The 20,184-nt window shown below is 41.5% G+C and overlaps 4 protein-coding genes and 1 long non-coding RNA gene across 6 annotated transcripts; 3 read left to right on the top strand and 2 right to left on the bottom strand.

Moving 5' to 3' along the window:
• Positions 1–4,027: 4,027 nt before the first annotated feature.
• Positions 4,028–4,596, top strand: LOC108096215. 2 transcript variants are annotated; one of them, XR_001771696.2, is made up of 4 exons: positions 4,028–4,052; positions 4,121–4,174; positions 4,235–4,382; positions 4,553–4,596. It is a non-coding gene; the product is annotated as an uncharacterized LOC108096215 (long non-coding RNA). The 2 variants fall into 2 exon arrangements; XR_001771695.2 differs by lacking the exon at positions 4,028–4,052 and having other exon boundaries at positions 4,062–4,174.
• A 6,839-nt stretch (positions 4,597–11,435) lies between these two features.
• Positions 11,436–13,986, top strand: LOC108096408 (endoplasmic reticulum-Golgi intermediate compartment protein 3). Its single transcript, XM_017197981.2, has 5 exons — positions 11,436–11,646; positions 11,716–12,067; positions 12,316–12,653; positions 13,477–13,681; positions 13,745–13,986. The coding sequence occupies exons 1-5, from the start codon at positions 11,559–11,561 to the stop codon at positions 13,878–13,880; spliced, it is 1,119 nt and encodes a 372-aa protein (XP_017053470.1). The 5' UTR covers positions 11,436–11,558; the 3' UTR covers positions 13,881–13,986.
• Positions 12,675–13,335, bottom strand: LOC108096409 (reactive oxygen species modulator 1). Its single transcript, XM_017197982.2, has 2 exons — positions 13,008–13,335; positions 12,675–12,894 (listed from the first exon to the last, which is right to left on the bottom strand). Exons 1-2 carry the CDS (start codon positions 13,136–13,138, stop codon positions 12,786–12,788), a joined length of 240 nt encoding a protein of 79 aa, XP_017053471.1. The 5' UTR covers positions 13,139–13,335; the 3' UTR covers positions 12,675–12,785.
• On the bottom strand, positions 13,893–15,769 carry LOC108096407 (U4/U6 small nuclear ribonucleoprotein Prp31). The gene is made up of 4 exons (XM_017197980.2): positions 15,585–15,769; positions 15,075–15,526; positions 14,394–15,012; positions 13,893–14,336 (listed from the first exon to the last, which is right to left on the bottom strand). Exons 1-4 carry the CDS (start codon positions 15,681–15,683, stop codon positions 14,001–14,003), a joined length of 1,506 nt encoding a protein of 501 aa, XP_017053469.1. The 5' UTR covers positions 15,684–15,769; the 3' UTR covers positions 13,893–14,000.
• A 262-nt stretch (positions 15,770–16,031) lies between these two features.
• On the top strand, positions 16,032–20,157 carry LOC108096410 (probable DNA mismatch repair protein Msh6). Its single transcript, XM_017197983.2, has 5 exons — positions 16,032–17,116; positions 17,176–17,505; positions 17,567–19,174; positions 19,235–19,720; positions 19,781–20,157. Exons 1-5 carry the CDS (start codon positions 16,106–16,108, stop codon positions 19,925–19,927), a joined length of 3,582 nt encoding a protein of 1,193 aa, XP_017053472.1. The 5' UTR covers positions 16,032–16,105; the 3' UTR covers positions 19,928–20,157.
• The last annotated feature ends 27 nt before the right edge of the window (positions 20,158–20,184 follow it).

Genomic DNA, 20,184 nt, shown 5'->3' with positions numbered 1-20,184 from the left:
TGTACATGGAGAGAAAAAATTATTTTATATTTATAATTTAAATATACTAAAATGCTGCAATGATTTACCACATGAATCTAAAAAGTCTTCCTTACTAGACTGGTTATTATATATTCCAGTTTAAAAGTTGTATTAATCGTAGTTGTTTTTTTTTTTATTTACTTATTATTATATGTATACTTATTTTACAATACAATTTCCATAAAATCATATTTCTTCTCTGTGCATCCTGAGATACCGGTGTCTTTGTCACTTGTCGGTTTAAAGAAGCCCACTTCCCCGTTCCCCCGTGCCGTGAAATGACCAAAAGTCGCTGTCATTACCGGGAAAGGGAGGCCACTCGCCGCTCGGACGGCATTAGCGCAGAAATATTTAATTAATGGTAATTTATGTGCACGTAAATTGTGCAAAGTGCGACCGGAGTTTCAGTCGAAGGCAGCTGCAATAAAAGCAACACCAATCGCAGCAGCAGCAACAGCAACAGCAACAGCAGGATGATATGAGGATGAGGAAGTGCCCAGTGCCCAATGCCCAGTGCCCAAGTATCAGTACCCCCCGCCGTTTCTAGTTAACATCGGGAGTTGCAAAGGTTAATAGGGTTTTCTTTTTGGCCGGCGATGTCCGTAATGCAATTGCGATGGGTTAACTGTCATTGAGCGTGGCGGTAGCCGGTTAAAAGGTTTGAGTAATCAAGGTTCCAAGACAATCAGGAGAGTTCGATTTTTTCCGCTTAACCGCTTAGGAAGTTAAAAAAATATAAAACCCATTTAAAATTTTTTTTTATTAACAACTTGGGTACTTGGCTTACAATTCATGTTGACTACGTTAAGCCTTTTTAAGTAAATATATTTTGTTATACAATATATTCATTCTTGTCAATGTTATCTATCAAAAAAAAATTTAATAGCTATTTCTTTCAAAAGAAAAGATATTTCTTCAAAACGCGTTTACTATATAAAAATAATAAATAAAAAGAAAAACAAATAAAGATTGGGTTACAGATACCCCACAAATATTGTCCTTTGGAATTAGTGAAAGAATGGGACAAAAAAACTAATTTTCTCAAGGATTTATACATAATTAAGTTTGGCTTAGTTCGCAGAACACTTAGCCAGCAATCTATAGAAAATCTGTAATGACAGAGCCCAACCGAAGTTCCGGCCAAACCAATAAAGCCAGTGACACTGAGGAATGCAATAGGATGTCAACGGTAGCCGGTTGAATATTTGCCCGACTGGTATGCAAATTTCGCAAGTGCTACTGCAGTTGGATGTTGAAGGCATCTAGCAGCCGCACTAAAAACTAATAAGATGTTGTATCGTCATGTATCTTCCGCGGTGCTATTCGTATCTGTAACTGCAAACCGAACCGAGCAACTGAACCTCGGGCATCCGTGGCCATCCGCTGATGGCTTCTCATTTTCTTTCACCTTGTCACGTGCTGTGCTTGTGTGTTTGTGTTTGTGTGTGTGTGCGTTTTCAGCGGTGGCAATTTCCCGCATTTCAGCAGAAAATATCTAACTACCTACGCGCTCACCGATTCTAATTCTGATTCTGATTCTGATTCCGACTGTGACTGCCGCTGCGACTATGGCCGAAATCATGGCCAGGGGCGTCGGGCAATCGGCCCCCTCAAGAATGTTGCATAACTTTATCGGCCCGGGCGAAAGATCCAGAAATCGTAGATTCTAAACATCACACAGAGAAAAATAATTGAAAAGTTTAATTAAATACGATACTTTGAAATCTAAGCAAAAAAAAATGTTAAATAATGGACATAATATTACCTAAACTTAAAACAGAACTTATGAGCCGATCAAAATTTATAATTCTGTACAGGTATGATAAAATTTATTATTAGCACCAAATCTTTAAAAATAGGTAACAAATACAAAATATTTTAAAAAATAATAATTAATATGTTCCATATAAAAATTATATAATAATATATATTTAAATAAAATATTATAAATATTTGCAGATAGAGTCATATTTTTTGGAGTGCATTTTCTAGTACCCGTCAAAGTTTTCCGACTACGCACCTGGTCACAAAAAGTAGTGGTTGTATCTTTTTGTGTGATTTTTTTCCTTTTCGTTGGGGGGAAGCTGTTGGAGCTTTTTTCATTAAACGGTAATTTCACACCGCCGGACAACACACAGAAAAAAGAAGGCGGCGGTGAAGAGGGAAGGGGGTGGGGCACATTGTACGCGGCTAGAATTTTTGGACATTTATCGCCTGGCTGTCGTCGCCATTCGAAGCTCTCTATCGCTGCCCAATTACAAGCAAGTTAAAATCAAGTACGGGGCATTGATTAGTTGCCATGCCAAGAACGGGGAAGACAGAGAGGGGAGAACGAGGAGGGAGGAAGAGCGAGATGCAATGAGATTAAAATGTAATCTTTAGCGCCGCAGTCATATGAAACGTGTTCGATTAGGCTTTCGGCCTCAGTGAGGTTTAGTTTTTATACACTGAGCCAATAAAATGAAATACAATTGACAACTCTTAAAAAATCTGCATTCGTAATTTTGAAACAGTTGAAGGGCAGTTTGTTTTCCCTTAAAGTAAGTACCTCCTTTCTAACATTATAACATTGATTGTGAACAAATTAAAAAGCGATGTGCGTTTTAATTGTTTATTTTGGAGACGGTACATATTTTGACCCCTATACATCTAATTAATATAAATTTTCCAGGTTCATCTGAATCCATTCGAAGCCAAAACGAAACTCCAACTTGATCGATATTTCGCATCAGCCCTCCAGACATTTTTGATTAAATTTATAGAATTATTATGTGTTTCTGTGTTAACGATTTTCTTATTTGTTTTTTAAGAACTGTGTATATTATATGGAATTTTTCTCAGCTTGGGCTTTCATAAGTTGGATTTTTCGCTTCGTGTTGAGTTCCGCGGAGCTGGCCAACTGCTGTGCCGCATGTAGGTGGCCATAAAGTGGGAAGTGGGTTTTGGCCAAGAGACCCCCTCTGATCTGTAAGTGCTGAAATGTGTACTACCTACGCGAGCAAACGGAATGGGCTGGAATCATATTTGCCAATGGATTTATAGTTTCACTATTTCGCGATTGCAAGAAATTAAAATTTTTTGTGCAACATGGTATGCATATTTAAATTTAAAAAAACACCCAGCAAGTACACTTTATACAACATACGCAACTCAAATACCTCAGAGACTGAATTTTCAAAGAGAATGACAAAGTTTGTAAGGACTTAACTGCTAAGTGTTACTTTCGAATTCCCCTTCAATCAATCTCGGTGAGGCCGCCACATTGTTCGGGACTTATCCACACTTGACCAGATTCCGTTCTTGCAACAACCTCTGATCCATTCTGCAGTAAATGAGCAATTTACTGACATTCTCCAGCCGAGTGTAATTACAATGAGGGGAGGGGACTAATGAAATGCATCCAGAGGCCGTCATGGTTGTTTAATAACCTTAAACAGATTTCCTGCTGTCTTAGTAATGCTTTTCACTTGTTTACATTGCAGCTTAAAGGATTCGGCGTTCATTCACTCTCCACCACAATCACCGTTGCAGTTGCGCCCAAACATCCAACCACCCACACTCTTCCATCCACCTGACCATGGCTTTATTCAATTTTGCAATTTTGCGTAAATGTAATTAAAATATCCTTTTGGCTCTTTGCAAAGGCGCCGAAATCTCCACCTGTGTGTGATGTGTGTGTCTGTGTGTGTGTGTGTATGTGGGAGTGTGTGTGACTGCCCAGCGGGAAAGTGGGAAGTAGGTTTTTAGAGTACTGGAAAACCTACTTCTTTTGGCAGGCGTAGGGGTAGGGATAGATGAAAACCTACTTCTTTTAGCAGGCGTAGGTAAGGGATAGAAAATTTCCGACCGCTAAATGGGGTGGGTTTCTGAATATGACCATAAGTTACAACGAAGTTGTGACTAATTATTGTCTTTCTTCGGAATGTTGTTATAAATTATGTTATGATGCACGGTCACATCAGTATAAAATTTCGTGCAAAAAGTGTAAAAAGTGAAAGAATGTTGTGTTAATCTTAAAAAACAAGATAAAGGTAAGTTATAACATAAATATTTTTGTTTGTATATCCTTATTTCAGCGTTACGGATATGGTGAACATAGGCATTTTTCCAAAAACTACATTTTAGCCGCCGGAGGCGTTTGTCAAGTAAGTATGTAAGTTTTTCATTTAAATTTATTTTTCAATTTTAAAAGAACAAACATTGTTTTTTTTAGAGTTTGTAATAGATTCGACTTCAATGATTCTGGCCCTTGTGTTAATATTAACGGCAAATCTGAACAAGCGCAAGCGGACATTTCGATTTCGTCATTTGAAGAACTCGGCCATTTGGACTCCGACGGCGAAGCCAATCCAGAAGCATTTGTAAGTACTCACTACATTTTTAATAAGTTTCAACAGGCCTGTGTCCCCATGCTTTTTACTATGTTTATTACTTATTTTTCTAAATTTATCCATTTTTCCCATTACTTTTTATATATTTATTACTTGTATTAATATGTAATATATTAACATATTATGGTTTTTATTTTCAGAGTCACTCAGAAACGACAATTACAGTCTTCCCCAATATCAAGATGATCTGCGTTCACCGTTCACTAAGGCAAAAAATAAAACATACAACAATATTTATGATAAAGGCCCTTGGACTGTAAATAGATTAATAAATGCATATACCAAATTAAAAAGTATTGTTTTTTTATTGCTTGTGGAAATTCTGTAAAGTGGGAAGGCCAAAAACCAGTGGATTTTGTCCTGCATTCAGCAGCAAGAAATCCACTGGTTTTTTCAGTACAAAAACCAGTGGATTTTGCCCTGCATTCAGCAGCTGTAGGTCCATAGGATTTTGCCCTGCTTTCAGCAGCCAGAGCATCCACAGGATTTTGCCCTGCATTCAGCAGCTGTAGGTCCACTGGATTTTTCCCTTTACCCCTTCATTTTTGTGTCACCCCCGTGTATTTTGAAAGGAGAGACGGCAAAAATGTAAGGCTTTACCCCTTTTTTCCACATTCCGCTTGTATGAAGAAAGCACAGGAAAATAGTATATTTTCCACACCTTTTCCCGCTGGGTGACTGCAAAGGGTTGGGCGTGGTTTTGGGGTCCCTTTGGAGGCAGCCTGGTCAGTTATGTGGGCTCAAAGTGTGAGACTTTCCCCGGCATTAGCCAACCGCATGCAGCACTTGTTTTTAAGTACATCTCAAAAACAGCTGCGGTCAAATTACAAGTGGGTTCCACGAAAATAACGATAAAAAATTTAATTTGAAATGCAACTTGTTACTTATTTTACGAAAATAATACGTGGTAACCTTTTTTTCTGACTTTAAGTCTGTTGATATTTCTGTTCGACAGTAATAACACTAAATCTGAACACTAAATTATCTGAAATATAATTTTAAATAAATGTAACTTCTAAGAATTATAACTTTTCGACCGCTATGTAAATGTACATATTAACCAATAAAATATACCAATTTTAGACACCTTTACATTACTGGTTCGCAATTATTTGTTTTTAGAGTAAAATTATTATATTGACCGCCTCTGTGCACCTGGATAAATTAAGAGTGGGGCATCGGAGAATGCAGACAGTCGCATTACACGCTCCTTTGCATATTGTGCTGTGGGAGACGGGATGGTCGACTCAAAGGAGCCGGGACCTCGTAGTCGTCCGTTTTTGGAGCGGGTTAACGTGGCTCTGTTTGTTTATTTGTTCATTTGTTTGCCTCGCATCTCGCTTGCTCTCCGGTGACCTTTGGCCCCTTGCAGAGAACCAACCGGTGCAACAATCAAGGCGGCCACGAACCCCGCTTACTGTCAAAAACACGCAGCAACGCTTTTCCACCCAGCAAACAAACAAACAAACAAACCAACAACAAACACACAGAAGCCTGACTGTGCGGGTGCACAGTGGATTGCTAAGGTCAACAAACGTTTTGGTTGAAAGAAAATTAACCATCGTAGCTTGCTTCATTTCAATGTTTGTTCTATAATTTGTAACTCGATCAAAAGAGGACTAATTGGGGACTTTTTTACAGTCAAGTAGACCTCCCAATTCGATAACGCACAACCAAGTAATTAAATAAAACAACAACTTTGAAATACTTATACATAGTATTTATATTTATTCAATAAAAGATTTTAACCCTTAGAACAAGTGTCATACAATTATTGTTTGTTAATTTTTATTTGTGATTAGTATTCAATAAAGAGACTAATGTAATTAAGAGCTTGCATTATTAGAATATCTGAAACCCACTGTATTCGGATTCAAAAAAGGTTCTGCCAGCAGAGGCCGTTGCTGCAGCTTCTTGACAATGATAACAATGCGGCGAGGTCCTTTCCAGAGGCTGTGACCCGAACTGGATGGACTGACTGGGCTGACGGACTGGCAGGACTTTTCAGGACTTTCAGGTCTCAGCTGCAGCTGCAGCGCAGCGCTTTAGTGTGTAATTTAATTGAACGGACATAACGAGACGCACACAAACATACACACATATATATGTAGTAGGCAGTGGGGTCGTCGGGCTTGAGTCGAGGAGTCCAGGAGTCGCATCGAGTCGAGTCGAGTCGAGTTGAGTTGAGTTGCGTTCGTGTGGGGGACTAAAGAGGACTCTTTGCTTAATTGAAAGCAATTAAGTGGAAAATTGAAAACTTTGGCAGCCATAACGTTGACGTCTGACCGCCACTGACACACCGCATTCCCTTCGAACCGCACTGCATCCCGTTCGACCATTATTCAAACACACAGCGAGAAAATATGTTATCAATACCATACGGTAAGCATTACAAGTACTTAAAGTCAATACAAAAATGTATTGCAGGAGACGATCTTCAACCCTTCGAAAACTGTTCAAAAATTTATAAATAGGCAAAAAAATAAACAATTAAAAAAACTGAATATTATCCAAAAACCTTTTTTACTTTTTAATAACAAACCTAAATGTACAAAAGTTTGAAAAAAGCATATATTGATTCATTTGAATGGTATTTTTTCCTGTGTGCAGCGACATGCAGAATGCATTTGCATTTGATAGCCCCGCCCACATTTGGAGGGCGGCGAGTAGCGAAAAAAATGTGCAGTCACGTACAACGCCGGCAGAGGCAGCGACGCCATTTTGCGCTGCTTCTGTCACTTTACATGCCACAACACACAATTGACAGCGCGGATATTTATGTAAATAATTTTTCATGTTGCTGGTCGGTCGGCAGCCGGCAGCGACAACAAAAGTATGCACTTCTGTTGACGTGACCCGCGCGTATGCGAAACAAAAAATACAAAAATGTTCACCCAGAAAATAAACAAAAATAGGCGAAAAATGGACGCCCACACAAAAGGGGTTAAAGGTTGGCGGCCATTCATCTATTTCTCACCCCGACAGGGTCTGCACAAAGAGCCCATTGTCGCGGTCCAGCCCACAAAATGGTTAAAGTGCAAAAAGGAGTGGATCCTGTGAAAGGATTGAACAGAACCGATTTTCAGACTGGGTTTTAAAAGCGCACCCCGTACGCGAAAGTTTCGCGTTTTTTCGCACCAATAAATGGTCTTCAATTATTTCATTAAAACTTATAAAAAAAAAGATGAATATAAATATGAAAATGACTCGGTGCTATGGGAAACCCACAATGCACATTTTGCAATCAAGGAAAATATGTTTCTGAATTTATTTTCCGCATATTGCAATTGTGGCAATGATTTTCAATTAAATCAAACTAATTACTGAAAATGGACCCTTCAAATAGCTTAACTTCTTTTTGAAAACCGAAGTAATTTTATACAAAATAAATGTTAAGTATTTTCTGTTTAATTCATAAGCTTTTCTGTCTTTAAAAATTGTTTACTTTTTCTTAAACATGTAAATATATACACATACAACATTCGCATTTGTAAAAGACATTTAAAGAGCTTCCCAATTATTAAATACTTTCAGTCGTATAGGATTTGCTTCAATCAATCGACATTTACATCTTAAATTTGCTCCCCTCTCCGATCGCATTTAAGACTATTGATTAAGGGGTGGTGCTTTTGTCCTTAATGCGCCCCTAATTATAACACATTGTAAATGCAATTAATAGGCGCGACAATTAAAAGTAACGAGCAGAAGAAATCATTATGTATGTTCATAAAATGATAATTCATCCAATTTGAATCGAATAAGAGAATGAGAATAGGGGCATTTTGAAACGCTTTCGAAACTTTTGTCGGCCATTGGGGCAGACAAAAAGGATTTTTCATGCTAAACCAGGAAATATGCTTAAAACGTGGTCAGCGATTTGAAATCGTTCACCGAAACACACATACGATATAAACGCTGGGACTCGCCCACACATTTCCGAGCACAATATATCGTGGCACAGTTGACTGGACTAATTTGTCGGAAATGACGTTTTCGGTTTTAGCCAGCGGATGTGGAGGTTATGTATGCGAATTTTCGGGACACATTTTGGCAATTTTCAGGGGGCTTGTAGGTTGTGAGTGACAGGAAACCGGCAAAGGCACAAAATATTTCAAGTCCTTGCGCGACACTTTTCCAAAATGACGCCTGCTAATTTAATTAATTTCCACCTGGACCTGGATGGTGAAAAGTTTAGTCCTGGTGCAAAAGCCACCCCGAAAACCCCATCGCCCATCAGCAATACACGTAATTGAAACATTCTTTGACCAGCGAAATAATAAAGGAGTCGCCCGAAAAAAGGAAAAAGTTACTTCTGCCGCAATTATTTGGCACGTCTCCACTAATTAATTACGCCTTTTGGTTCCACGTTCTTGGGTGGTTCAGTGGTTCGGTTGTTCCAAGTTTAAAATGTCCACGTTTAATTAAATATGGCCCGGGTGCGGCGGCTCTATAATTAATTTCGGCACTGCAATTTTGTTTAAAGCAAGGAATGCGGCCCAGGAAAAAAATATGTACGAGTTTGGACCACGGAAAGCTGAAAACCGAACCGAATTAGAGCAGGACATCTGCACGGATGGATCCTCCCTTCCTCGCGGGGATTGCCCACTCCATTAACAATTTAAAACTTACATAGAAAAAAACGTCCTAGGATCGATTCGGAGTTTTAATGACATTAATAATGTTATGTAATATTTGTTACATAACATATTTCAATAATTTTTTCAATTTTTTACCTTTTTTTCTGTTATCATTTTAACACGTAATAACTTACATAGCATCTTAATAATTTTGATTAGTAGCTATACATAGATTTATTTTTTACTTTTTATCAGTTAAATATTGGTTTGTATTTCTTCTTCTCCATAAATAACACAATTTTAATATTTTAAAGGCCTTGATAAGATCTGGATTGTAATAAATCTTCAACCTAAATGCTAGATATATTTATAACTATAATAGTTGGTTGATTTATAATATTGTTTACTGATTGTAACCAATAATTTTGTTTATAGATAGGCATAAATAACGGTTAAGCTTTGACCTACTGAATGTGAAAGAGAGAATGGGTTGTGTCAGAACAAATATATATAAATATTGTGTGTATAAATTGTAAATCTTTTTTGGCAGTGCGGTTTCGAATTCAGAATCAGAGCCTGAGTCGGTGGCCAGGGCATTAAAGTGTCAATATCCATTAGGCAGTCCTGATTGTTTAAGCTGCTTTACGCCAACTTCTTTTCAGGCTTTCTTTCTCCGTCCGGGCCCAAGTTTCTTGACACGCTCTCTCTCTCTCTCTCTCTCTTTCTTTTTTTCTACGGTTCTTTTGTCTCCGGAGTCTTTTATTGCCTGCAAAGCTGGAGCACAATGACTCCTTCTCCGCTATTTGTTCTGGCTGCTGTTGGGCTCATTGTTTCAAATAAGAAATGACGCGAATTGGCTAGAGCGAAATGGTTAGAAATGCAAATTAGCGATAGATAAGGAGGGGCGGTCAGAGGGCGTGGTCGGGGGAAATGGTCATGGAAAAACCCGAATGCCCTGTGGCCATAAGTTGGGCTAATACCAGGGCGAGTAATAAGAAAAGGGCTATGAACTTATCAGACTGCGAAGCCAAAGGAAAAATATTTTTATATAGATTCATACTGAAAATTTAATGAATTTAAAATAGGTCAAGTCCTTAAAAGCTTTTTTTAGAAGAATTATAATTAAAGCCATATCAAAGATCCCATTTCCCATCTCATACCCTTCCCAATCCATTTACTTCAATTCAGAAAGTAAAAAAGTGTAAAATTACCGCTAGCTAATCTTTGTCATCTGCTGCCTTGACTGATTTTACAGATTGCTAGCCCAGGTAATTGCGAAAAAAAAAGGTCAAGCCAGCAGAAGGGAGACAAAGGAAACTAGAGAGTGCCAAAGAAAATGAGAAAGCTTCGGGGACTTGAGCTTAATTGGTAATTACACAAAGTCGCGGTATGTTCTACACCTACATACAATTATTTGTGACCGTGCATGGATTTCGGGTTCATGGACCCGAGCCTTCGGGTTTTCGGCTTTAACCAGTCAAGCGGCAAGCCATTTGGTGATTTATATTTAAGCGAAAACTTTTAACTCTAACCAAAATCCCCGGGGATAACCCACGGTCTCCTATTATTCTTGCTTTTGCATTAGTTTGAGAGGTGGAGGTGGGCTGGCAACCCCTAAAAGCCAAGCCATTGGCTGCGTGGGCTGTCGAAACTTGTGGTTCCTTTCAATTAACCTTTCATCTGTTTAACATGTATTATAAAATTAGACGCGGTCGCCTGGACCACAGCAGCAAGAATGGGTTAAGGGGTGGTGCCGATGGTGGGTTGGCTTTGCCTAATGTATGCGCAACCACAGCCCCAAGACATGACAACACTATTAAACATTATTCGTGGCCACGCAACGGGGGTGGGCAGACTGAGGTCTTAATTATAGTCGGGACAACGCGACGTATGCGCAATCAATGTATAGAAGCTAATGAAGAGTGAAACCAAAATACAACAACAAAATTAAAAAAACATAAATTCTTCAAAGGAAAAACAACTTAACAAAACTATAAAAACTTGATCACAAGTTTAGTCGATTGAATTCATACAATTATTTGAAGCAACATTCAAATAAAATGTTACAGGAATTTCTAATAATTTAATAAAATTTGTATACGCGAATGTTATTACTTTATATTTTTTATTTGAATTTCCACATTTAAGTTCAATCACTTTATAGAACTTTTAAGGCAAACAATAATAACGTTTATTTACGAGTGCTTATATAGGCTTTATTAAAAAAGACCTGCTAAGCAAAAAAAAAACATGTTTTTATAGATATCTCCTTTTTAATATAATTTTCTTTTTACACCTTTTTTATTTCTTTACGTGTAAGCATTCAAAGCGAAAACATCGAAGGACAGTTATCTACTCTGTTTAAAATATTATTCAAAAACCGATTCGATGATTATTTTCTATCGATTTTTGATTACTAATCGAATCGCGACAAACATATGTTTGGACCCACGGCTTCATCTATCTGGCAACGTCAATTGCAACACGTCACCTGCCGCTGCAAAAAAAAATGTAATTTTTATTGTTTACGTTTCCGATTCGTGTTTTTTGCGTGTTATTTGTAATTAAGATGAAGTTTGCCGACGTTCTGCGTCGTTTGGACGCCTATCCACGTACCTTAGACGATTTTAGTGTGCGCACAGTGGGAGGCGCTGCAGGTGAGAGCAGGTGTAAATTTGATTGTCCCGATAAGAAACCTAAACAACCGGCTTTCCTTCGACTTGCAGTCACAATCATCAGTACCAGCATAATCAGCTTACTGATATTCCTCGAATTTCTCAACTATATGCAACCCACCATGAATGAAGAACTGTTTGTGGATACCACGAGGGGTCACAAGTTGCGAATCAATCTAGACGTAACCCTTCATAATCTGGCCTGCAATTATATATCACTAGATGCTATGGATTCCTCGGGGGATACCCATTTAAGGGTGGATCATGATGTCTTCAAGCACCGGTTGGATCTCAAGGGAGAGCCTCTCAAGGAGACGCCCATCAAGGAAATTGTTGCTGTCTCTCCGCCCAATAAGAACGTCACTTGTGGCAGTTGCTACGGAGCGGAACACAATGCCACCCAGTAAGATGCCGATTTAGTCTTCTTTCTCCAACTTTTAACTTCGTTAGCCTCACATTTTCCCTTTAAAAAAACTGAAAACGAAAGCATATTTCCATGCTCCAGTTATGTCGTTCTTAGGAACCAATTTGAACATTTACTGTAATGGCTGGCTTGCTAAAATCTTCATTTTCAGATGTAGCTGGTGCTTATTAACATGTTGTTATAGCTTTAATTCATCAAGGCATTTGAACAATATTTCTTATTTCCAGCTGCTGCAACACGTGCGAAGAAGTGCTCGACGCCTACAGGCTGCGCAAGTGGAACGTGCAAGTGGACAAGATCGAGCAGTGCAAGGGAAAATACAAACGCACCGACGAGGACGCATTCAAAGAGGGCTGTCGCATTCAGGGCCACCTGGAGGTTAACCGCATGGCCGGCAGTTTCCATTTTGCGCCCGGCAAGAGCTTCTCCATCCGCCAGTTCCACATTCACGATTTCCAATTCAGCAATGTTAAACTGTCGCACACAATCAATCATCTTTCTTTTGGAGAGAAGATAGAGTTCGCCAAAACGCATCCTTTGGATGGACTGAGAGTAGACGTGACTGGTGAGTTGTGAACACAAAGCATTCTGGTATCTCTTTAACATCTCTATTGCAATAACTTAGCGTAATTTAAACAAGATTGGAGTAGGGCTTAAGGTTGGTTTTTAGTAACTCTAGTCAAAAATGCTAGCAGGATCAACAGCGAATCCCGGTGCCGATGGCCATGAAGGTCCCGAAGGTTCCGCCGCCCTGTACCATGGTCTTGCCCACATTATTGATCAGCTCCCGGCCACGTAGTCCGTATCTGTAAGAGATTTGTAGTAGTTAGCCGGTGTAATTACATAATTGCCGGCCTACACTTGCGTCACTCCATTGGAGGAGTGATAAATTGAGAACCGCGGGCAAAGTCCAACCAACCTGAGTGCCGAGAATCCTCCAAAGACCGCTCCACTGGCCATTCCCACACAGAATCCAATGATGAAGCCAGTCTTCATTTTATCGAAACACGATGGTCCCTGCTGGGAAAATGAGCTCGTGGGCAGTGGCATGCCGCAAAGTCCTTGGTTTCTCCCGCTCTCCTGTTCAATTAGTTAATCCCGCCAAGTGGCAAACGTCGTTGCTCTGATTCACTTTCAAATATCGAGATAGTGGCGACGAGTCCGTTTATTTTAGGAATATTCCTAGTTATTTCTATTTATTTCGGCCGATTTGTCGAACAGTTCGTAAATGTGTGTGATTTCGCTGGTGTGCGTGAGCTGTCAAATCGGAAATAAGGTTGCCACGTTATCTTTGTGCTTTTGAAAATAGACGACAGGGGCGCTATCGAACAAGCGCGACATTCAAAAATTTGTCCCTTTATTAATATAAAATGAATCGTTGCTTACAGACTCCAAAAGTGAAATGTTCAACTACTATTTAAAAATCGTACCTACCTTATATATGCGGGGAAGCAATGGTCAGCCCATACACACGAATCAGTTCTCGGTTACGCGATACCGAAAAGATCTCTCGGACCGAGAGCGAGGAATGCCGGGCATATTCTTCAACTACGAACTCTCGCCGCTGATGGTCAAATATGCGGAAAAACACAAGTCAGTAAATCAGAGGATTAATATTTAATTACATTGTTTATTAGTTTCGTTTTGAATCCACAGTTCATTTGGCCACTTTGCCACGAATTGCTGTTCCATCATTGGCGGCGTCTTTACGGTGGCCGGCATTCTGGCTGTCCTGCTAAACAACTCCTGGGAAGCCATTCAGCGCAAACTGGAAGTGGGCAAGCTCAGCTAACAACAATTGGAATCTCTTGTGCAGCTTCATTGCAGCTTTACTACGCCTATCTCATACATTCGACAAATCTCCAAATAAAAGTGCTTAATTTTATAGAAAATGAAAAGTTTAGCTATTCTTTTAAGTGGTTCGCTGTCCCACTGACAGAAAACCGGAGGTGTTTGAAAAGTATTTGGCATTGGCCTCGGTTTGTGAGCGTTCCGCCGCCTGTGGATTCACAATCTCCAGGCCTTGCAATGGTGTAAACGCCACACTAGATGCTGTTCCGGAAATTTGCCGCTTGACTGTGGTGTTGCCGCCGTAGACTTGCTGCTTTTGCAAGTTCTTGTGCAGCGTCTTGCTGATGCGCACTTTGGTTTTTTCATCCACCTGGGGCAAGCGAATGCGGCCGGTTCCTGTTTTGCCAATGGTGCCACGCGAGTAACCCAAATCCCCTTGATAAGCATCCTCCTCAATCTGTAAGATAAATAGAAAAATTAGTTATGAACAAGATTTTAACTAAAATATTCTTACATCTCCGAAATTCATTCGGTTTGCCTGTTTGCGGAACTCTGTTAGCGCATATCGCTCCTTCATCTTGCGCACTCGTTTTCCTCCTCGCTTTTTCTTGCTGCCCTCAATGGGTTTGGGCAACGGTTTGATAAACTTTACTGGCGGTGGCTCCTGCAGCTTGTCCAGTTTCTTTTCAACATCCTCCTTGAAGCGCAGGCCAATTTCCCCGTGCACACTCTCATGGCAGGCATCCACACGCGCAGCCAGCACTGATTTGGCGGCTACCAAACGAGCTGCCTTGCGACGCAGATCCGGCGCAGTGTCCTGAACAATCTGGGAGTAGTACACGTAGCCAGTGTGAGGCAACATCTGAGTTTGCGAAAATCCCGAAAGCGTTTTCTTTTGTGCACCCAAAACCTGCACGTTGCAAGCAGGCATTTTAGATAGTTTGGATAGACCGCCAGCAATGCCCAGAAGTTTGGCAGCTGTGGAAGCGCCGACAATCATGGAAAGATTGGGAGCTATAAAGGTCATGCGACTCTCCACATATTCGTAGATCTTGGACTTGAAGTTGTTTAGCTCGATGGCCATTTCGCAGGCCTCGTCGATCTTGGCCTTTTCTGCCGGAGTTAACATGGTACTGAAAAAAAAGAAGTCATTTAAATGAGATGTTTTGGGGGATTATAAGAAATTATAACTTACCCCTGAGTAGTGGAAGCCGTGACGGACACAATCATAATGGTAGCCTGCGTGAGAATGGCCTGCAACTTTTCGTTGTTTTTCACTTGATCCAGATCATTTCCCAACTCTTTGACCGCCAGCAAGTACTCCATTTCGCCGACAATCAACGAATCCAGTTCAGGGAATCGCTTCTGATACTTCTCTTTGGTGAACTTGTGCACGATGGAGATCTCGTTGTCGATGTCCACGGCTATAGCATTAGCATCTACGATAAGACAATACTCCGGATCGGATTCCACGGATCCTAGCATTTCGGCTGCGGTTCTCTGGCGACTGGCGTAATGCTCAATCTGCTGCAAGGTATTTCGCAAGCGTTCGGAATCGCGCAGCTTGCAAAGTTCTCGCACCGATTGCACGGTAACGTCTACATCCATTAAATTGGGAGCCGGTTTGGCCAACTTCTCCGCCAACAACTATTCAGAATTAATTTTTGTGTTAAAGAAGGACACGAGTATTGTTTAAATGTCTTACACTTTCGTCCTCGGCACTAGCCATCTCAGCATCGTCCTCCTCCAACTCATTATCGTTGTCCTCCTCGAGGTCAGCTAAAAGTTCGTCTGCTAGCGACATTTTTGTTTATTTACAAGTTTGTTTACTGAAATTATTGAAAAATGTTTTATTTTCCTGCGTGCTGAAAATAGAGTGACCGTAACGCAGCCGCTTAAATATACCAAACGTGCATCACCAAAAATATTGAAATGTATTGGCAATATACAATCGGGGCCACAAAAATAGTCCTTTGGCATATAGGTAAAATTAAATACTTTTATGACCTAAACCTGGTTTATTTCTTAGAATATACATAATCTTATTATTATGAGCACAAATGTCCTTTTGAAAGTTAAAATCTTTCTTTTAAAAAGTCCGGCAGCGCTATCTGCTCATCTGTCCTGTATTGCAGGGTCTGGCAACTTGTCCCCATTTTGGCGCATAATCCCGGCGTCTTCATCGCGATTTTTGCGCATTTTGGCAATCAGTTCTAGATCGCAAACATGTCCAAGAAGTTGAATACAAGTGTGGGAGGAACACCCACAAATACGTTGTTTAATTATTTCAGCAAGTCACCGGCTGTCGACAAGAAGAAGTTGACACCGAGCTCAAAAATAGAGGGAGATACCACAGAAAAGGAGAATCTCAAGAACCAGCAGTCAAAAGAAGAGCAACCAAAGGATTCCAAAGCAAAGGATAGCAAACCAGCAGCCAAAAGAAAACTACCCATTTCCGGAGGCTCCGATGATGAAGCTGTCAATGGCCAGCGCAAGCGGAAACGCATCGTTCAGCCGGAAACCGACAGCGAACCGGAAATGGATGAGACCAAATCAGAGGACGACTTCTCCGCTGGTGAATCCGACTACGAACCGGATGCCAAAGAAGCAAGCGACGATAGCGTCAGCAGCGGGGAAGAAGAGCTGTCGCCCAGCGAGAATGACACGGCCGTGGACAGTCCTACGCCCAAGAAATCGCGTAAAAAGTCCAAAATCCTAAACAACAACAACAACGAACCCTTGAGCAAAAAGGTCAAGTTGGAAACATCTGTCCAGCTGGCCGAAGGTTCTACCTTCCAAGAGAAACTCAAGAATCTACAAAGCAATGCCAAGAAAGATGCTTCATACGATGACATAGTGACCACCACTTCTACTCTGGATGAACCTGTGGTGTGGCCACACCAGAAACTCGAGTTTCTGCAGCCGGACAAGATCAAGGACAAGGCGGGAAGGCGGCCGGATCACCCGGACTACGATAAGAGCACCCTCCATGTGCCGGAAAAGTTCCTCAATGGTCTATCGCCAGGAGTTCGCCAGTGGTGGGTTCTCAAATCGGACAACTATGATTGCGTTTTGTTCTTCAAAGTTGGCAAGTTCTATGAACTGTATCACATGGATGCGGATGTGGGCGTCAATGAGCTGGGCTTCACCTACATGCGTGGTGAATTTGCGCACTCCGGTTTCCCGGAGATATCCTTCGACAAAATGTCCACCGTTCTCATAGACAGAGGATACAAAGTGAGTTTTGGAGGAAAAGCTCTCTAGTCCAATTAAACTTATTCTTGACATTCCTCCAGGTTGCTCGCGTGGAGCAAACTGAAACCCCAGACATGATGACCGAACGTTGCAAGCGAATTAAGGCCACAAAATTCGATAAAGTGGTGGCCCGCGAGATCTGTCAGATTACAAATCGTGGCACCCAGGTCTTTGGGTCACAATGCAGGATCGGCCCAAACCATCAGCCAAACTATATGCTCGCATTGGTGGAACAGGATGAGGGCACTTGGAGTCGGTTCGGTGTGTGCTTCATTGACACCACAATTGGCGACTTCCATTTGGGTGAGTTCGAGGACGACAAAAACTGTTCCCGGCTTCTAACACTGCTCTCGCATCACATGCCTGTGCTGGTAAGATCACTAATTTTATGTTAGTTACATTATAAACTTTAAATTTGTTTGCAATCCCCAGCTCCTCAGCGAGAAATCCGCTTTTAGCCAACGTTCGCAGCAAATTGTCCGCACTGTGTTGGGTGGAATCCTAAAAGAGCAAGTGCCAAGCAATGGATCGCAAGCCTGTAATGCAGAAAAGACCCTGAAACTTTTGGCTGAGCGCTACTATGCAGGAAATGGATCCGATGACAACTGGCCTTTGGTTCTGCGCACCATGCAGTCGGATGTGGATCATTTGGGTCTCACACCCAACGATAACTACAAGCTGGCTTTGAAAGCGCTTGGCGAGTGCATCTTCTTCATTCACAAATGCAAGCTGGAGCCAAAAGTGATGCCAATGGCACGCTATCAGCTATATGTGCCACCGGATCAGCTGGCTGATGCCAAGCCGGCCGTGGCCTCCACTTTGAGGCGTTCCCACATGGTGCTGGATGCAACTACTTTGTCAAACCTGCGAATTATTGGCGAGGATCATAGCCTGTACTCCACTTTGGATCACTGCTGCACGAAGTTTGGAAAGCGACTGCTACACCACTGGCTTTGTGCTCCGAGTTGCGATGTGGCGGTGATCAAGGAGCGACAAGATGCCATTGGCGAACTGATTCGAATGAGCAGCGAGCTGCAGGAAATGCGTGCCCTTCTTGCACCCATGCCGGATTTCGAGCGAAATTTGGCTCAGATTCACCTATTCGGGAACAAGCAAATTAAGCAGATGGATCACCCAGACTCCCGGGCCATTCTCTTCGAGGAAAAACTATACAACAAGCAGAAGCTTGTGGGCTTCATGGCCGTTCTTAAGGGATTTAATGCTCTGACTAAATTACCTTTGATGTTTCATCAATGTGAGTCGGATTTGCTAAAGAGAATAACCCAACTACCTGAGTCTGGAGGAACGTTTCCCGATCTTAGCAACGAGCTTAAATACTTTGCCACTGCTTTCGATCATGAAGCAGCGGCCAAAACTGGAGTGATTGCTCCCCAAGCCGGAATGGATGCCGAGTATGATTCGGCAATGGATTCAATAAACGAGGTTGAGCAACGCCTGAAGACCTATCTCGTGGAGCAGGAGCGCCACTTCGGTTGTCGCATCACCTATTTTGGCAGCGACAAGAAACGTTACCAGTTGGATGTGCCCGAAACCCATGCCAACAAGGCCAATAAGTCCTACACCTTGGAGGGACAAACGAAGGGCAAGAAGCCCTCACGTCGCTACACCACCGCTGAAACTCGAGCTTTGCTCAAGGATATGCAGCAGGCCGAGGATACAAGGAACATGGTGCTCAAGGACTTGGCGCGTCGCCTTTTCGAGAAGTTCTCCAACCACTACGACCAATGGAAGCAATGCATCGACTGCGTGGCCAACTTGGATGTCCTGGGCTCCCTGGCGGAGTACGCCGGCCAACAGATGGTCATCTGTGTGCCAGAGCTGGTCTCTGGTGTGGAGCAGCCTTTTATCCAGCTGGAGGAGGGCTATCATCCTTGTGTAAATGCTTCTACTTACATACCCAATGGCCTGGAATTGGGCACGGAATCGGAGGCGCCGCTTTCTCTGCTAACAGGTCCAAATATGGGCGGCAAGAGCACGCTGATGAGGGAACTCGGTCTGCTGGTGATCATGGCACAAATTGTGAGTTTATTCTGTTTCATATAAGTTGGTTATCTTTTCTTAATTTAATTTAAATTTTAGGGTGCTCACATTCCCGCTGCCAGCTGTCGTCTTTCGTTGGTGGATAGAATCTTCACGCGACTAGGTGCCCAAGATGATATTCTTGCTGGACACAGTACCTTCCTCGTGGAGCTGAACGAAACCTCTCTCATTCTCAAGCACGCCACACGCCATTCGCTTGTGTTGCTCGACGAATTGGGCAGAGGAACTGCCACCTACGATGGCACAGCCATCGCTGCCTCTGTGGTCAACTTCCTGGCCAATCTCAAGTGTCGCACTCTCTTCTCCACCCATTACCACAATCTTATTGATTTCTTCCACAACGACAAGAGAATTACGCTGGGACACATGGCTTGCATGGTGGAGAACGAAGACAATGCCGATCCCACACAAGAAACTGTCACGTTCCTTTACAAATACACAGCTGGTGCCTGTCCCAAATCGTATGGTTTTAATGCAGCCAAATTAGCTGGAATGCCGCAAGGAATAATTAAGCGGGCTTATGAGGTGGGTGATTATTTACTTGTTGTGTTTTATTCAGCTTTAAACATTTTCTTAAATTTGCAGCTTTCAAAGAAAGTTGAAGCCATTGCACTGCAACGTAAAATTACGGCAAAGATCGTAGCTGCCACGGCAGGAAAGAATGATTCCAAAAAGGAGAAATTAAACGCACTTAAAGAATTACTTGTGCAGCTGAAAATGTGCCATGTTTAAGATGCTCAGATTTTTAAGTATTATAAATGAATGCATGAATGTTCTATTAATGAATACATGCGCCATCCCCAGTTACTATTACTTTTCACATTTCATTTGAAGTCCAGGAATCATTAGAAATAACTTACTATTAGTTGCCACTGTTTAATTCTTGTTTATTATAATTATTATTTTTTTGTATCACAGTAAAAATTAAAATTGAAACAAGTTCACAATCAAAATACACACACAGATGATATTATTTAATACTTATAAAT

The sequence above is a fragment of the Drosophila ficusphila genome, unplaced genomic scaffold (assembly GCF_018152265.1).
Source record: "Drosophila ficusphila isolate 14025-0441.05 unplaced genomic scaffold, ASM1815226v1 contig_106, whole genome shotgun sequence".
NCBI classification, from domain to species: domain Eukaryota; kingdom Metazoa; phylum Arthropoda; class Insecta; order Diptera; family Drosophilidae; genus Drosophila; species Drosophila ficusphila.
Note: the sequence above shows the minus strand (reverse complement) of the source record. Positions and strands in the feature narration are given on the sequence as shown.